The sequence below is a fragment of the Equus przewalskii genome, chromosome 8 (assembly GCF_037783145.1).
Source record: "Equus przewalskii isolate Varuska chromosome 8, EquPr2, whole genome shotgun sequence".
Lineage (NCBI taxonomy): Eukaryota > Metazoa > Chordata > Mammalia > Perissodactyla > Equidae > Equus > Equus przewalskii.
In genome coordinates, this window is record NC_091838.1 from 64,690,399 (window position 1) to 64,707,656 (window position 17,258).

The following is a 17,258-nucleotide window of genomic DNA, read 5'->3' on the forward strand; positions in this document are numbered from 1 at the left end:
ATATGATCCATGTAGGATTTAGGAAATGTTTGTATCACAGGGGGCTCACAGAAGCTTGCAGGAGGCTCCAAAGTTGTGGTTAAGGGTTAGAAAGAAGCAGCTATTGTGGAGCACTGAGCCTGGGAACCGCAGACTGAATGTGGACATCAGCAAAGCAGAGCGCAGAGTTTACTAACATTTTCTTACTATCGAACTCCTTTCACAGCAATATATAGTCTCAGAAACACCTTAAGAATTTATTTCATCATTATGTAAAACATATGATAAAGAAATTATTGAGGTAGACCTTAATTCATTCTGAACCAGTATATTACTAAAGATTATATGATAAAGTTCACTTTTGAAACTCTTTAATATTCATAATTATAAAAATAAATTTCAAATTCCATTTACTAAATGGCTTTAATTTCTTTATATTTTTAAAATCAGGATTTAGTCATTAACAAAATTTTAAATGATATAAGTCATGTTTGTTCTGATATATGTATATTGTAATATATATGTTTTGTTCCTATATATATTAAAATATAGATTGAAATTTAATAGGTATTATACTTTCAAAATAGACAATAATCACTATTTAACAGTTTTGCATTTCATACTTAAAAAAGCAACTGGTCTGTTTTTATGTTTTCCATATTTTGTTTACATTTAATAAACTGCAAATAACATTTTGAAAGAGTTCTTTTTAACCACTAAATAATATGTGTAAGGTATTTAATCAATGCAGTTTTTTAACACTGGTTTTTAAATTCCTGGAAATAAAGCTATATAAGGCTTTGACTAGATGGATGCAACTTATGGATCAGATGAAGGTCAATCTAGAGGGAAATTTGTATAACTGTTCTTTTCGTGGTAGCAGTGGTTCTTCCTTTTACCCAATTATCCATGTGGTAAAAAAAAAAATAAACATGCTATGCCTATGAAGAAAACCCATTTGAAACTCTTTAGTAATGAAAGCCATCAAGGCAGGCAGCCATGTCCAAAGGGGTGATATAGCCCTGAGCCGTAAGGGGTCCTTAATCTGATCCCCACAAGCTGTCATATTTGCTTATTTCATATGGACCCGGCAGCTCTCAAACTGTTTCACTTTGAAAAACCATACAGTTCATTTATATCATTTTATGATCTATTCATGGAAATTAAGCCAGCATCCTCTGAGACTGCGCTCTAGAGTTCTGATTTAAATTTCAATTCTGCTACTTAGCATGTGGACTTTGTTAAGTTACTAACTGTTCTGGCTTTTGGTTCCTTGTCTTTATAATTATAAATATTATAAAGATCAAATGAGTTAATAAATATAAAATCCTTAGAATAGTTCCTGGCACAAGATAAGTGCTCATTAAATGTTGGCTGTAATTATCTTTGTTGTTATTGTTATCGTTAAATACCGAACACAGAACCTGGCACGTGGTAGGCCCTCAGGAAATGATGAATATAATTAATCCAGTTTCCCCAGACTCCAGACCAAAGGACCAGTGCTAATTGCTCCAGAATAGCACAGCAGTTTTGCTGTGGATGTGGGCATGAAGAAAGGAGCCAACAGTTACTCAGGTCTGCCAAGTTCTTTGTGCCTCTGTCGTGGTGGAGACACGGCAGAAAAGGTGCTATGTGGAAATGGCTATATATGGCATGTCTCCGCGGTAGAACAAAAAGAACTTTGGAAGCAAGAGTCAGTAGGCTGAGTTCTCCAGCATGTATGGCCCTAAGCACTTAAGCACCATGTCCGATTTCCTCACATTATGATTTTAAAAGAATAGGAAAAGATTTTTGAAGTGGATCGAGGGAGTTTGAAAAGCCTCCTCTGAACTCCCTAGGAGTCTCCTTTGCAACTGAAAGAATCATGGGCATCAGTTAAGAATCAAGCCTGAGAGCTGGGAAATTAGGTAGTCTGCACCCATGGAGGAAGCTTCTGACACCCTGGAAGCCCCTCTTGGCCCACAGGCATAAGAACTGCCCAGAACCCTACAGTTTCTAACTCTATACCTATATCTTCAGACCACAGCCAAGAAGGGCATCCTGTTGCCTGGTAATAAGTTGTATGGGACCAAAAGAATGTATCTTTTTATGTCAATTTGTAACTGGTTGACTGTATTCCAGAGAATCATGTTAAATAAAAGGGAATTCTGATTATTAAAAAAATGAATATACGTGCCTCCACACCTGTCCAAAAGATCAATTAAGATGTTTACATATAATTATATACATTAATAATTCTCCATTCATTAGAGGGCTCATCTCAGGAGTCTTTTAGCAGTGAAGTCACATTTTGAACGTATAAAGTGTGATTTTCAATTATAAAAATATCAATGGCTGTCTTAATTCTTTAGAAAAAGATACAATGCCTCAAACTAATATGATTCATTCGGGAATTATCTGATTAGGCCATGCATATTCAGCATTTCAGAAGCCAATCATCTACTGATGGCTGTTTCTAAAAATAACATATGTATATGTTTTGTTTTGTTTTTATTATAGATACAAAAAAGCAAGAAACCATTGTGGGTGGAGGGACAACCAGGCATTGCTTCTACGGACTTCAGCCTGATTCAGAATATAAAATCAGTGTTTATACAAAGCTCCAGGAGATCGAGGGACCTAGTGTGAGCATAATGGAAAAAACACGTAAGTCGAGTGTGCTCTCTCCTGATCCCCAGCTCCATGAGCAAACAGTATTTTAGACATCCTCTTTCAGTTCAAAAACCTCATTCCATTTAGAAAAATATTAGCTATTGCTGCCCAGGAATATCTGTAATTCCTGATAAGTCACAGAATTCACTGCATGTGGCCCATTAATGTCAGTTATATGGTTTTTTCCAGCTTCCATGTGTTTCCCAGGGGACTATAAGGCCACATGATGGCATAGCGCTCTAAACAATGATCTATATTGTGATCTATATCCATAAGGAACCTTTGTGGTATGCGGAATGTGAAATGAAGTTTAAGGACCGGGTTCTGACATTAAAACAATGGCGTACTACCACAGCCATGAGAGTGGGAATGGAGCCAAGATGTTCCAACTGGCTGACCCTAGACTTATTGCCTACTTAAGAGTCTCTTGCAATTTTTCCAAGTTGGCTGCAGATCTGATGCACTGAAGGGAAAGGCAAAGTACAAAATTAAAACAAAGCACTTTTTACATGTTCTAAAGAGCAAGGAGGGTGTCAACTTCTTGGAATGGCTTTTAATCAAGGATTCCTGACCTAAAGGCCACAAACATTAGAATGGTTTGAATTATAGTGAATTCTGGGGGACATTTGTGTGCTTAACTCGATATCCCGAACTTAAACTCAAAATCCTTGAGGATTTGTGTCTTAATGGGTAGTGGGCAATGGGCTTTCTTGGTAGCCCCTCTATCATGTATCTGACATTTAGAAAGTTCTACTGTCTATGTATAGGTCTTTCAGTTGATGTGGCCCCTGCAGAAGAAATCATTGTCAATGTGTGACCTTCCAAAACAGAAAGTCAAATTGTCATAAATGGAATCATCTAGTTTTTTTCTAATACAAAGACTTTATTTCATAACACTGAACTATTAGACATTTTATAGTATACATGTGTTTCTGATGTATAATTTATCTATCATAAGCTTCGCTCATTTTCAGTGTACAATTCAACGATTTGTAGTACATTTAAAGAGTTGTGCAGCCATCACTACAGTCCAATTTTAGAACATTTCCATCAACCCACAGAGATCTTTCAGACCCATTCACAGTCAATCTCCTGTCTCATCTTCAGCCCTAGGCAATTTGCTTTCTTTCCTTGTACGTTTATTTGCCTTTTCTGGACATTTCCTATAGATAGAAATATGCGATACATAGTCTTTTGCATTTGGCGGCTTTCACTTAGCATATGTTTTCAAGGTTTATTCATGTTGTAGAATTATCAGCAGGTTGTTTCTTTGTATTGCTGATTAGAATTCTGTTTTATAGATAGAGGATCGTATAATTTTGAAGTTATTAGGGGCCTGGTAGTACACAAGATTTAGAGAAAAACAGGCTTGGGTGGAGTCCTTTCTAGCATTGTGGCTTTGGGAGATTCAACATCTTTGAGCTTCCTTGGCTCATCAGTAAAATTAAATACCTACTCTCTTACCTCCTGTGCTGGTGGTAAAGATCCAAGAGAATCTGCTGAGGAACTTTTCAACCTGTGTCATAAGACACAGCAAGTATTTTGTCATCACCATCACAAACTGATGGCCATGGGGTTAGCTCTCACAGTCAGCTGTGTTTTCTCTGGGCCATAATTTTTTTTTTTTTTTTTTTAAGTTTTAAGCTGTTTTCCGAAAGTTCAAAGGATCTGACAACACATGGCACACAATGGTGCCAATCTGCTGAAAGCAAGTAACTGCTATCTCTTTTAGACAGCATATATGCACTCAAGTTTGCTAGTCCTTAATGTTTAGGCTAGTCCTTAATGTTTGCTTGTATTCGCTACTTGCCTGACCTCTAAAAATATTTGAGTTTGGGACCCCTGGTCTACTTCAAATTCCCCTAACCTTAACCCCGCAACTGTTAACTACCAACCCAGGGTTTATTTAGATGGCTCTGTTTGATGTAAATATTTTCCTTATGTTGAGGACATCTGTCGTCTTGTTGTTTCCCCCAACTGGCTCTAGTTCAACCTTCTGAAGCAATACAGATCAAGACTGCTCCCTCTTCTGTGTGACAGCCCCTTACATACTTGAAGACAGGGACCATCTGTATGCCACGTAGAGAATATAAACACGGGTCACCAGTTCATTGTGGTATTTCTTACACAAGAGGTTCTTTGGCAAGAGGTTCTGCTCAAATGTATCGATCTGTTTGCCATGGTCTCTCATTGATTTGGTTCTTGGTTTGTTGACTGAATTTAAGATATGCCTTAATTTTCCTCGTTAAAGAAGATATACAATTACAAAGATGACTCACTGCTTCCACGGATTTTAAGATAAATAAATCCGGCTTTAGAAGCATTTTATGGTGCTTTCACGAAAGTTTTGCAATCCTAATTTTACTATTAAGATTTATCGAGATTTTTTACTTTTGAAACTTGTTAGCTTCAAAAGGTTGCCTTTAAAAGATAAAAGTGATGTATACCCATAATAAGGCAACAGAGGGTACAAAGTGCATTGTCAACCTCCTTTCCCCATTCTCCTTTTCCAGAAATGCCCATTTGTACCAGCTTGGTTTCCTTCAAGAGATTCTACCTGACATATAACTACCAGATGTCTATCTATCTATCTATCCATCTATCTAGATATATCAATATATATCCTATATATCAGATACATTTTTATCTTTTATTTTCACAAATAGAACCATAGTTTTGTTTACTTTTTGTTTTCACAAATAGAATCATATCATGGCATTCTATGACTTCCTTCATGTCACGTAATAGTTAGTCTCAAGCATTTTTCCCTATCAATAATATACAGTTACTTCATTCTTTTAAGTATTGAATCATTTTACTCAAATAATTTTATCTTATTGGCTCTTAGAATTGGGAGAGACCTTAAAATTCATCTCCCCCAACTTCCTGCTAGTGAAGGAATTCCTTTTGCAACATTCCTGAAAATAGTCAGGCCGCCTGAGCTCAAGTCCTTCCAGCTATTTGGTTCTCACTGTCTCCAGAGACTGAATGTTCCTCTCTGTCAATGGCTGTGATTAGTCAAGGGCTTTCCCTCATATTAAACTGGGATAACAAAAACAATTTTCTATGTTTTTCTGAAATTTTTAGTGTCAAACCTGAATAAGGAAAAGAGTACATAGAAAATAATGTTTAGAATATTTATCTAATGATTCCATAACTTCCTGGTGCTTTGCCACGTGAGCTTGTATGATAGTCACCACTCTGATGTAACTATCCTCAGGTCCTTTAACCAAACCTCACCTCACATATTACATAGACTTCTCATCCCTCATCGCCAAGTTGAACTGATTCAGACACACTGTAGTTTCCCAATGTTTTGCCATTTGGTCTTCAGAACTGAATGTTTTCCAGGTGCAGACTGACCAGAACAGAGAGTGAATCAGATTCCACCGGGGACCATGTTCTGGGGATGCAGGGTGAGAAGGAGCAAAGTGCTATTGGACAAGGATTGATGGTCAATCCTTAGTTAGGCAGAAGGGAGATGAAGTTTATTATATGTGTGAAAGCAGCCGCAGACCAATCTGAAATAGGTTGGCGGGATTCCTGCCTTAAATCAGCATTAGAACCACTTTGTAGTTGACAGTTTGATTGCATTGATTCCTGCTGGGTAAAATGAATTGTGGCGAAATGAGATTTCAAGCCTTTAGTCTGAGCTGCGGGGAGAGGAGGATGGATGGAGCCAGTGTTCACAGACTGTGGCTGATTTATAGTGGTCATTAAATTCGCTAAAGTCTCAAAGAAGACAATTGTCAGAATCATTGATGCCCCTGAAGAATTATTACTCCATGACCCCCCCTTTCTTTGCCACATATGAGATGGCTAATTGATGTTCTTTCTTCCTCTTCTTTACAGAATCCCCTCCTACTCAACCACCTACTTTTCCTCCTACCGTTCCACCAGCAAAAGAAGGTAAAAGAATAATACAATAATGATGCGATTTTAGGTTTGGGATTTCTGTTGGTTTTGTTTGTTTGTTTCTTTCTTCATTTAAAAGCCAAGGTATGAATAAAAGATATTTTCTCTTTAATACAAATCCTTATCCAACCTTGATAGGGTACAAACTTGCAATGAACAGTAAATAAGACATAGAGATCTTATGCACAGTACAATGAATATAGACAACAATATTGTATTATAATTATGTAATGTGATAGAGGTGCTAATTATCGCTACAATGATAACCATACTACAAAATATAAATGTATCAAATTAACACATTGTACACTTTAAATTATGCAGTGTTATATGTCAAATATATTCAATAGAAAAAGAGAAAAAAATCCATTTAATAAAAGATTCTGTATACACAGAGTAGATTTTCTAACAGAATTGCTTCATGTTTATTTCATTGAAAATATCAGAGTAGTAAATATTACATTGAGGAAGAATAGTCCCATAATTTGTGAGTGAGAATCTAGTTTGTAATTCTGTAGGCAAGGATAATAGTTTCCCAGCTTACCTCTGAAATGCCTCTCCCAGTTGTTTGTTTCTATCTTCGTCACAAGAGTTTCTTCTCACCTCTTACCTGAGCCATTAAGGTAACTTTCTAAATAGCTTCCCAACACAGTAGTGATTGTTAATTTTTGTTTCATTCCATTAATGAACATTTATTAACCCTACTCTTCATTCTCAAAGCTCTTATGCCCGGCACTTGGAATACAATAATAATATATGATTGCTGCCCTCTGCTTATTCTCAATATTGCGAGAGAAATAGGTGCTTATCTAGATAATTACCAGTCAAGGATATGAGTTAGAAAACGGGATTATACTACGGTAGGCCAGAAATGAGAACATTTAATGCTGCTGCAGGTTATTTGCTTTAAAGAAGGAGAAGGAATTTGATCTACACTTTGAAGAATGAGTTTTGCAGATAAATAATGGAGGGAATAGCACTCAAAGTCACTGAGTGATCTAAATGCATAATGTGTTTGGGAAAGCCTAAGTACGTTAGTGTGGCACAGAGAAAAGGGTACAGACAGAGTTATGAAGTGATTTGTGTTCCAGAATAAGGAGTTTGGGCTTTATCCTGTAGGAAATAGTGTGCCGTGAGAAGTTTTATGAAGGGAGGGTGACCTGAGGAAATCTATGTTTGTGAAAGATGACCTTGATGGGAGGATGGACTAGAGGAAAGAGGGAGATGAAGGTAGAACATGTAGTTGGAGGGTTGTATTAGAAGAGTTCTTCCGTTCATCATGCATGTTAAAGTGCCTGCTACATACCAGGGATCCAATGAAAAATAAGTCATTCCTGCCTTACAGAGGCTTAGAGTCAGTGGAGTCAAATGCTGGAGAGTGTAAGGGTCAAGGAAAGAAAGAGGCAATGAGGAAATCTGATAAAACTCAGCATCCTTCCTAGCAGTGTGAAAAGTCTTCAATGATCAACCTGCTTTGTAGCGTCATTTCCCAGAGTATGTTAGGTAATGGCAAAATTGTACAACTCAAGGTTTCCCATATTTGTCTCACGTTGTCCTGAATCTTTTAGTGCTATTTACTCTATCGGGAATGGCAGACTCTTTGTTCTTCCATCTTCATGTCTAGCCTTTTCTAGCCTTAAGAGCCATAATTATTTTCACCTTAGAACTGAAAATAGAATCCCAATTGATGAATTTCCTAATGAGACATTTCTGATACAGATATTATGGAATGCTCTGAGGTCAGAATATTTTTATTTGTAGCTGAGTGTGGGTATCATTCAGTAAGCATTCGTGAATTTTCATGGAAGACACGCAATTTCAAAGGGTCTGTGAGAGTAAGGATTGACAAAGTAGAAACATTGGGCCTGAAGTGTTTGTGATGATACTTTTAGACAGAGGGGCTTTTGCAACTTGAATGCGTTATTTATTTTAGGTTCTGTTTGTCCTGAGTGTATTTAATTAAAAATGCCTATAAATTTTATTATTAAAGTAACACTGAATATTTATTAAACAAACATAAGAAGTAGGAAAGCGTACAAAGAAGAAAATTAAAAACACAGTTTCATAACCCAGAGGTAATTCCTTTATGCTTTTTGATGTATTTTCTTTTTTTCTTTGATTTATTAAGGACAGTTTTCATTTTGAGTATATTTTCAAATAGATTTTGCTCTCACTTCGAAGGTGAAACCTAATCTTGATTTCATCTTTCCTTAGAAACAAAGGACCAGGTTTTCTTTTCTAAGCTTATAATTAGCAGATCTGTGATCCCTTTCAGCTTTAAATTCAAACCATAAATTTATAAAATTTTAATAATCACAGAACTCTTGAGAACAACCTCCAGATCCTTATTGTCCCTGGAGTATTACCTCACTTGGAGATGTTTAGCTTACATTATAAATAGCTTTAAGGGAATAACATTGTACTTAAAATAAAACCGGGGTTTTTTTCTAAAGAAAGAAGAAAAACACATTATCTCATAGAATATTTGTGTGCAACTGGCCTGAGATTAAAAGATTCAGATTATTGAAGAGCAAATTCTTTGTTTCATCATAAAACAGAGTCAACCACAATGATCTACCCTACTGAGGGGAGAGAAGCACAAATAATCTGAAACAGCCTATGACACCATGATACATGATACATGAGTATGATACATGACAAAGGACTATGAAAAAAATGCTTTCAGTAGAGCAGGTTTCTGCTTGTTTGTTAGTGTTGATATCAGTGATACCTACTGATAATAGTTTCCCTGGGCTAGCATTAGTGTGCATTTCTTGACACGTATCAGTGGATGGCAGAGGAACATAGACAGAATTTTTGAGCAAGGCTAGAATTAAAGTTTGCTTTATGGCCTCAGCCCAAATGCATATCAAGTTGTAGATTAACCTGCTTCCACTGTGTCACATGCCTTCCTTCTGAAGTTGAATCTCTCTGAAGTTACTAACTCAATAAGCAGAGGACAGGGTGCTGAGAGCGATAGCTTGGACTTCCTTCTCATCAGTAGGCACTCCAGAGTGTTTGCTGAAGCTTCAGTCCCTAAATCACTTTAGTTCCACATTTTTCCATTCTCTTATTTCTATTCTTTGGGGCTGAGATTGGTGGATCTTTTTCTTCTCTAGTTCGACATGTTCCATAGAAGCTTCTTAGTCATGAGTAGAAACCTTGAGTATAGCAGAGAAATCATGGTCGGGAAGCAGAATGAGTAAGAGCTTGGAGTATGATTTACATCTTTCCTTTGGGGAAGAGGTCAGAGGAAAACCATCATCTGCTTCGTTGGTTTGACAACTGCTATGTTTTCCTCTTATCTCTGATTCACAATTCGTTCTTGGTCTTCAGTATGTAAAGCTGCCAAGGCAGACCTGGTGTTTATGGTGGATGGATCCTGGAGCATTGGAGATGAAAATTTCAATAAGATCATTAACTTTCTGTATAGCACTGTTGGAGCCCTGAACAAGATTGGTGCAGATGGAACTCAGGTAAGGCTAACATATCAATTGTTCATTCATTCTGTGCATCAAAAAATTATCCCAAGCTGTTATTATGGCTACTTGTCATGGGATATGGGTAAAGAACTATAATGATCGGATCCAAGCCCAGATGAAAGGATAGACAAGTCTGGGTTGAGAAGCAGCTTACTGATGCCTCATAGGGCTTGAGAAGACGTAATCCATAAAAACCATTGAGTTCAGCAGACTAAGAAAGGGTTAGAATGGCCATGTCAGCAGATGTTTCTTTTATATACTCAGATAGAGTATCTCCTTTAAGGATACACCCAATAGTTTTCCTGTCCTCAAGGACATTAAAATCTTGAAAGAGAGAGATTATGATCACAAATTACTATAGAACAAGTAGACCATAAAACTAATTTATTCATTCAACAAATATTTATTGGGGATTTATTGTGGTCCGTTACGGTGCTGTCATAATGGATATGATAATGTCCTTAATTTCATGGTTGTTTATATTCTTAAATGCAGAGAGAGGAGGAAGATGACAGACATATAAACAAGCAAACAAATAAATTCACAATGTAGGGATGTGAGCTATGAAAACAAAGTTATGTGATTTAAATTCACTGAAGCTTATTTTAAATTGTGTGGTCAACAAAGCCCTCTTTGAGGAGGTGTCTTTTGAACTGAGATGTGAATGATGCAGAGAAGATCTGAGCGTAGAATTTCCAGACAGGGGAAGTTGTAAGTGCAAAGGGCCTAAGGTGAAAATGATTTTTGAGGCGATGCTAAAACTTGTGGCTAGAATATAGTGGATGAGTGTGTGAGTGGGAGGAGAAGACGTGGAAGAAGTGGGCAAAGCCCGATCATCTTGAGCCTTATGAACTCATGGAAGGAGTTGGGTGTCATCATAAATGCAATGGGACACCACTGGAAAGTTTTAAGGAGAGAAGATCTGATGTGCTTTTTTTAAAAAAAATCATTCTGACTGCTTTGTGGAGCAGGAATACTAATAAGGGTAAGAGTTGAAGTCGAGAAACTAGTTAGGATGCTGCTCTCGAGGTCCAGCATAGAGATGATAGAGGCCTGGGCCAGGGTGGTAGCAATGAGGTGTGCTGAAATGCACAGATTTGGAATATATTTTAGAGGAACAGTTGAGAAAACTTGGATGTACCATAACAGAAGAGTAGATGAAGTGCTGAGGTATTTCAGGGAGGAAGAAATTTGTTTTGAATAAAGGAATCAGGGGAGTTTTCCTAAAGATGGTGACAACTGCAATAGACCTTGATAAACTGGTAGCAGTTGAAGGCTCACAAAATCAAAGACAGTACTCTGAAGATGCTATGTTTACTCCCTCCATCATAGTTCTGAAAAATAAACCTAAAACAATAAATTAAAAATGGCCCCAAAGTTCCACCGAAATGAATGCAGATTGTAGGAAATGAAGCCAGGAAAGTTGTATTGTAGTGGTTAAGAACACAGATTTTGAAGTAGAATACACCTAGCTTCAACTGTCGGTTCTGCCAATGACGTCTCTTGTGATCTTGTGCAAGTTACTTGACTTTATGTGCCTCGGTTTCCTCGCCTGTGGAATGGTGGAATAGTAGTAGTTACTTCATAGTTTTGCCTCATGACGAATCTCTGTAAAGAATGTAACTCTGATTCTCTGACCTTTGTCAAGTTACAAAGCCTAGGCTGCCATTTTTCCATCAATCCAAGGAGATGGCAAAAGGCCTACGTGCTTTAGAGAGAGATTTTTAAAATAAACTACTTCCTGAAAAGTGCTTAGAGAAAAAATGCTGTTGACTGTGTCGTCAGATTTAGTATATGACTTGTGTGAAATTTTAAACTCAGGAAATTGAGGACTGAGTTAAAAAATAAATTAAGATTGTAGGTGTAATCGTGCTATTGTGTGGGCTATCTGGCCTGGAGGAAGTCCACATACATGTAAAAACAAATATACCTTCTCTCTCCAGGTTGCAATCGTTCAGTTCACCGATGACCCCAGAACAGAATTTAAACTGGATGCTTACAAAAACAAAGAGACTCTTCTTGATGCAATTAAACATATTTCATACAAAGGAGGGAATACAAAAACAGGTAAGGCTAAAAAAAAGCCCAGTTAAGACCCAAAGTAATTAATTATTGGTAATTACTGAAATGATTTTTATGAAGCATAGTAATACAGATTTTTAATATTTTTCATTGATTTAAGAACTTTGTTCCTACCCTTCTTTCCCAAGAAAAACAAAAATGGGAGGTATTTCTATTTTTAATTTTTTGAGAAATCTCATACTGTTTCCATAGTGACTGCAGCAGTTTGCACTCCTACCTGCAGTATATGAGGGTTCCCTTTTCTCCACATCTTCTCTGACACTTGTTATTTCTTGTCTTTTTTTTTTTTTTTAGATTTTATTTTTTCCTTTTTCTCCCCAAAGCCCCCCAGTACATAGTTGTATATTCTTCGTTGTGGGTCCTTCTAGTTGTGGCATGTGGGACGCTGCCTCAGCATGGTTTGATGAGCAGTGCCATGTCCGTGCCCAGGATTCGGACCAACGAAACACTGGGCCGCCTGCAGCGGAGCGCGTGAACTTAACCACTCGGCCACGGGGCCAGCCCCTCTTGTCTTTTTAATAATAAAGCTATTCTGAGATGTGTGAAGTCATGTCTCATTGTAGTTTTGATTTGTATTGCCTAATAATTAGCGATGTGTTTACTAGAGGGGAAGGGGGTGAGGGGAGGGTGAAAGGGGTAAATGGGCACATATGTATGGTGACAAATAAAAACTAGACTATTGGTGGTGAACACTCAGTCTATACAGAAGCTGAAATATAGTAATGTACACATGGAATTATTCAATGTTATTGACCAATATGACCTCAGTAAAATAATTTTTTTAAAAACACCAGGAAAAAAATGAGAGGGAATACAATTGAACCATTACCTTCCTTTGTTTCAGGAAAAGCAATTAAGCATGTCCGAGATACCTTGTTCACTGAAGAGTCAGGTACCAGAAGGGGCATCCCAAAGGTCATCGTGGTTATAACTGATGGAAGATCACAAGATGATGTGAACAAAATCTCCAAGGAGATGCAGTCTGATGGTAAGTTTTACATAGATAAAAAATAGCGGCTACCAATAATAACGTTAGCGTTGTTGTTTTCTGAACACAAATTTATAGGCTACATCAGCATGACTTAAACGTCTGCAAATTTTTCTTTATATTAACTGGACAATGTGATTTTAAAAATACTTTCCAGGTTACGAATCTATTATTTTGCTGTGTTTTCTCTAATCCTTTTATTACATACAGGATGGCTGTATGAGAAACTTTAGCAATAAGGGGAATACTATGAAAACAACCATTATAAAGGGCCAGGGAGGGAACCTGATCACAGACACCCTCAGCCTCCTCATCTGTGAAAAAGAAATTCTCATAGGACTGTTGTGAAGATTACATTCTATAAGATATGCCTGGCAAAGCGTAGTTTAATATTTATTTACCAAGCATTGAATCATGGCCCACCTCAGGCTGCTAAACCTATTAATACTTATCTCAGTTTCTACATCTGAAAAAAAACAAACAGATAAAGTTTCTCTGTTTCAACTACACTTCATCCCATAAATCTTAAAATAATTATTAAAAATAGGCAGACGTAAAGACGTTACTCAAATGGCAACCATTTTATCTCAAGCAGTAATTGGGGCCTTGACCTTCTTGAGTTTCCTTAAAATGGAAAATTTTTTTTAGGGGATGATGGAATAACTATCATATAAATATGTGCATGCAGAATTCTGACGAACTATAAAGACTAAATTATCCACCCCCACTAGCTCTCGTTAATAAACATATTTTAAACATTTGGACATGTCTTATATTGCATTGTTTGCATTTTGTGCAGTTTGAGTACTCAGACATCTGTTCCCCCATTCTCCTACAGGCTACAGCATTTTTGCTGTTGGTGTGGCTGATGCAGATTACTCGGAGTTGGTTAGCATTGGCAGCAAGCCCAGCGCCCGCCATGTCTTCTTTGTTGATGACTTTGACGCCTTTAAGAAAATTGAAGATGAGTTGATTACTTTTGTCTGTGAAACTGCATCAGCAAGTTAGTTCTTTGGAATTTGTACTTACTCATGTTGCTTAAAGGCTGAAATATTAATACTGATTAAATAGTGAGTCCCAGCTTGATCTGAGGAAAGAATATTGACTTGCAGAGCTGTTTGTTAAGCAGACGTTAAGTTTTATGGTTTTAAGCGTGGAAGTAAACCTCCCCTCTCCCTAGTTTAGAGTTTTAGGTGGATAAAGACTTTCCCTAATGAGAGGAGAGTCTCTGTTTCAAACAACTCTGCTTCAGTAGTTGTAGCAAGTAGTTTTCAAAAATGTATTAAGACTACTCCTCAGGGTAAGACATTAGAAGTGAGACCTCTCCCAACAAGTGCTCTCAAGTGACCGCCATAGATTTTAATAGACCCAGGAGAGGAGAAGGAAGCTGTGGTCCTTTGGTTTTAATAGATGTAAGAGCATTTGAATCTTTAGGAATCCACTGAAGACCATAGCCACATCTGCTTTGGATCCCCTCCACACCTGACTTCCGGAAAGATTACGTTAGCTTCCTGCTCTCAGGACAGGGAAAGAATATGTTTGGAAAATCTCTAAATTAGGATTTTGTATTGTGTGTTTTCTTTTCCAGCCTGCCCACTGGTGCACAAAGATGGCACTGATATTGCAGGTATGCATTATCACAATTTTTCCAAATACAAATATATTAAATAACTCCCATTTGGGGGTCAGATTTTCTTTTTTAATCATTAATAAACTAATCTTGAAATTTAAAATCCAGAAGTGGCTGTTTATTCTTTTTCTCTATCTCTTTGTTTTTTTTAGGATTTAAGATGATGGAATTGTTTGGTTTGGTTGAAAAGGATTTTTCATCGGTGCAAGGAGTTTCCATGGAGCCTGGTACCTTTAATGTTTATCCCTGTTACCGCCTTCATACAGATGCCCTGGTTTCCCAGCCAACCAAGTATGTTCCCATTGCAAGATATTAAAGCCAATCATTTGTTTATTATATCTCAATGTGAAAATGATGTCAACTTGAAATATGCTGTAATAGTTCCTGATAGGATTTTCCATGACTTTTAGAGAAGATGATGTTTAGATTTCTTTGTTCGAAAGCATCACAGTCATACATAATGCTGGTTGAACTTTAATATCTTTTGAACTGAGAAAATGTGTAAAGATCATTGATGCTTACAGAGCACTACTGTATGACAGGCATTGTTCTAAAGCCTTCTGTATATTAACTCACTCAAACCTCTGAACAACTCTACGAAGTAGATTCAATTCTTATCTCAATTTTATAAATAATGAAACTGAAGCACAAAGAAGCTGAATGACTTGAGTAAGGTCACTTAGTTTAAGTGACAATGCTGGGATTTGCACCTGGCCATCAGGCCCCAGAGCCGACACCCTGACCCACTTCATGCTAGTTCCATGAATTTTTATCTTGGGTTTTTATCTTTGAGAAGTCACCCAGCAGCTCTACAGACTTGAAGAGTATTTTCAGGTTTATGTCAAAATCACATGATCTAGTTGCTTTATAGTCTGTGAGGCACCTAGGGATTCCTGGGGCCTTTTGCAGCAATTCTGCAGGCTCTGGAGGTACTTGAGATTACAGGTTAGGAATTCCTGGTTTCACGGGGCATCTCTCAAGCTGTCGTGTGCTACTTTACATCCTAAATCAACATTTGTTTTTGTCTCAAAGTGCCTTCAGTATTTTAATGTGAAATATTTTCAGTGTCCAAATTTTGATGTAGTGTGCACATGTATGTGAAAAAGTGGGAGAGATCATAATAGAGTATTAACTTCATCCATCCAATTTACAAACAAGTTGCTTTTCTGTCTTCTTCCAAAATATTATTTATTAAATTCTAACCTATTACAGTACTATCCAAATTATTTTATTGTGCTTCATTTTGGGGAATATTATTTGAAATAAGTAGAACTCTTTTAATAATTTAAAATATTTGTTGTTATAGGTATAGCTTCATTTTCTAGAAAACTGTTGTAAATGTCTTTGATCTACAGAATATATGTGGTTTTAAATAAAACCAACATCCGATGTTACCTTTTGGCAGGTTTTTTTACAGTGTCTAGTGATGAATATTAAAATGTGCATTTAAAAAATCATTCCTGGATGTCTAGCAAAAATGAGAATTGCCAAAGGGAAATCCTCTACTACTCTGCTGAAATTGCTCATTCGATCAGCAATGCCCTCCACCTTGCCAAGTCCAAACATTAGTTCCCAGTCCGTATCTTACTCACCTGTTACCAGCGTTTGACAGTTAGTCACCTCCTCCCCCTGGATTCACTCTCCTCCCTCTGTTTCTGGGACACACACTCTCTTGAGTTTCTGCCTTGTTACCACTGTTCCTTTTCAGTGCTGGCTTCTCTTTTCTCCTCCACCTCTTCATTTTGAAAAACGCAGCCTAGCTCCTTGATCTCCTTGTTTTCTGTGGGTGTACCTGCTCCCTAGTGATCTTTTCAGTATTGTAGTGTTAAGCACCGTCTTTATGTCAAGGTCTCCTAAATTTATATTTCCAGTCCAGACCTATTTCCCAAAAGTTAGACCTGCATATCCAATTGCTGACCGGACATCTCTCCTTGGATATCTAATGGACGTTTCTTACTTCATATTTCAGTACCACATCCCTGATCTTCCTTCCAGAACCAGCTTCACCTCACCTTTCCCATCTCAATGAATGAAAACAACATCTAACTAATTTCTCAGGCAAAAATCCTGGCTCCTCTTTTTCTCTCAAGCTCCTCATCCAATCTATCAAGGAATCCTATTGTCATGCCTTCTCACCACCTCCTCTGCCATGGCCATGATATGGGCCACCATCGTCTCTTTCCTAGGTAATTGCAGTAGCCTCCTAATTGGTCTTCCTGCTGCTCTCCTTGCCTTCTTAGAGTCTGTTCTCTAAGTTGCAGTCAGAACCATTCTTTTGAAATGTAAATCACATCATGACACTCCAAAATCTGCCAGTGATTCCCCACTCCCCTTGGAGTGAAAGTCAAAGCTCTTCAATGGCCTTTTCTGGGTACCTATTAGCTCTTTGACTTTACCTTCTGTCTCATTCAGCCTGTTCTCCAAACACACCGGGCACACCCCACTTTGGTGTCTTTGCACTGGCTGGATGTCTTTGTCGCCTTTGAGTTTTCCTTCAAATGCAACCTTTTCAGTGAACCTGTCATCCAAC

General features: G+C 37.5%; 1 protein-coding gene across 2 annotated transcripts in view; it reads left to right on the plus strand.

Moving 5' to 3' along the window:
- Nucleotides 1–17,258, plus strand: part of COL14A1 (collagen type XIV alpha 1 chain) — a 216,993-nt gene that overhangs the window by 117,870 nt on the left and 81,865 nt on the right. For both annotated transcript variants that reach the window (XM_070630921.1, XM_070630920.1), the window contains exons 24-31: nucleotides 2,479–2,625; nucleotides 6,484–6,540; nucleotides 9,883–10,022; nucleotides 11,972–12,095; nucleotides 12,955–13,098; nucleotides 13,937–14,101; nucleotides 14,687–14,725; nucleotides 14,881–15,019. In XM_070630921.1, coding sequence (XP_070487022.1) covers nucleotides 2,479–2,625; nucleotides 6,484–6,540; nucleotides 9,883–10,022; nucleotides 11,972–12,095; nucleotides 12,955–13,098; nucleotides 13,937–14,101; nucleotides 14,687–14,725; nucleotides 14,881–15,019 — 955 coding nt within the window. The remainder of the gene's footprint in view (nucleotides 1–2,478; nucleotides 2,626–6,483; nucleotides 6,541–9,882; nucleotides 10,023–11,971; nucleotides 12,096–12,954; nucleotides 13,099–13,936; nucleotides 14,102–14,686; nucleotides 14,726–14,880; nucleotides 15,020–17,258) is intronic.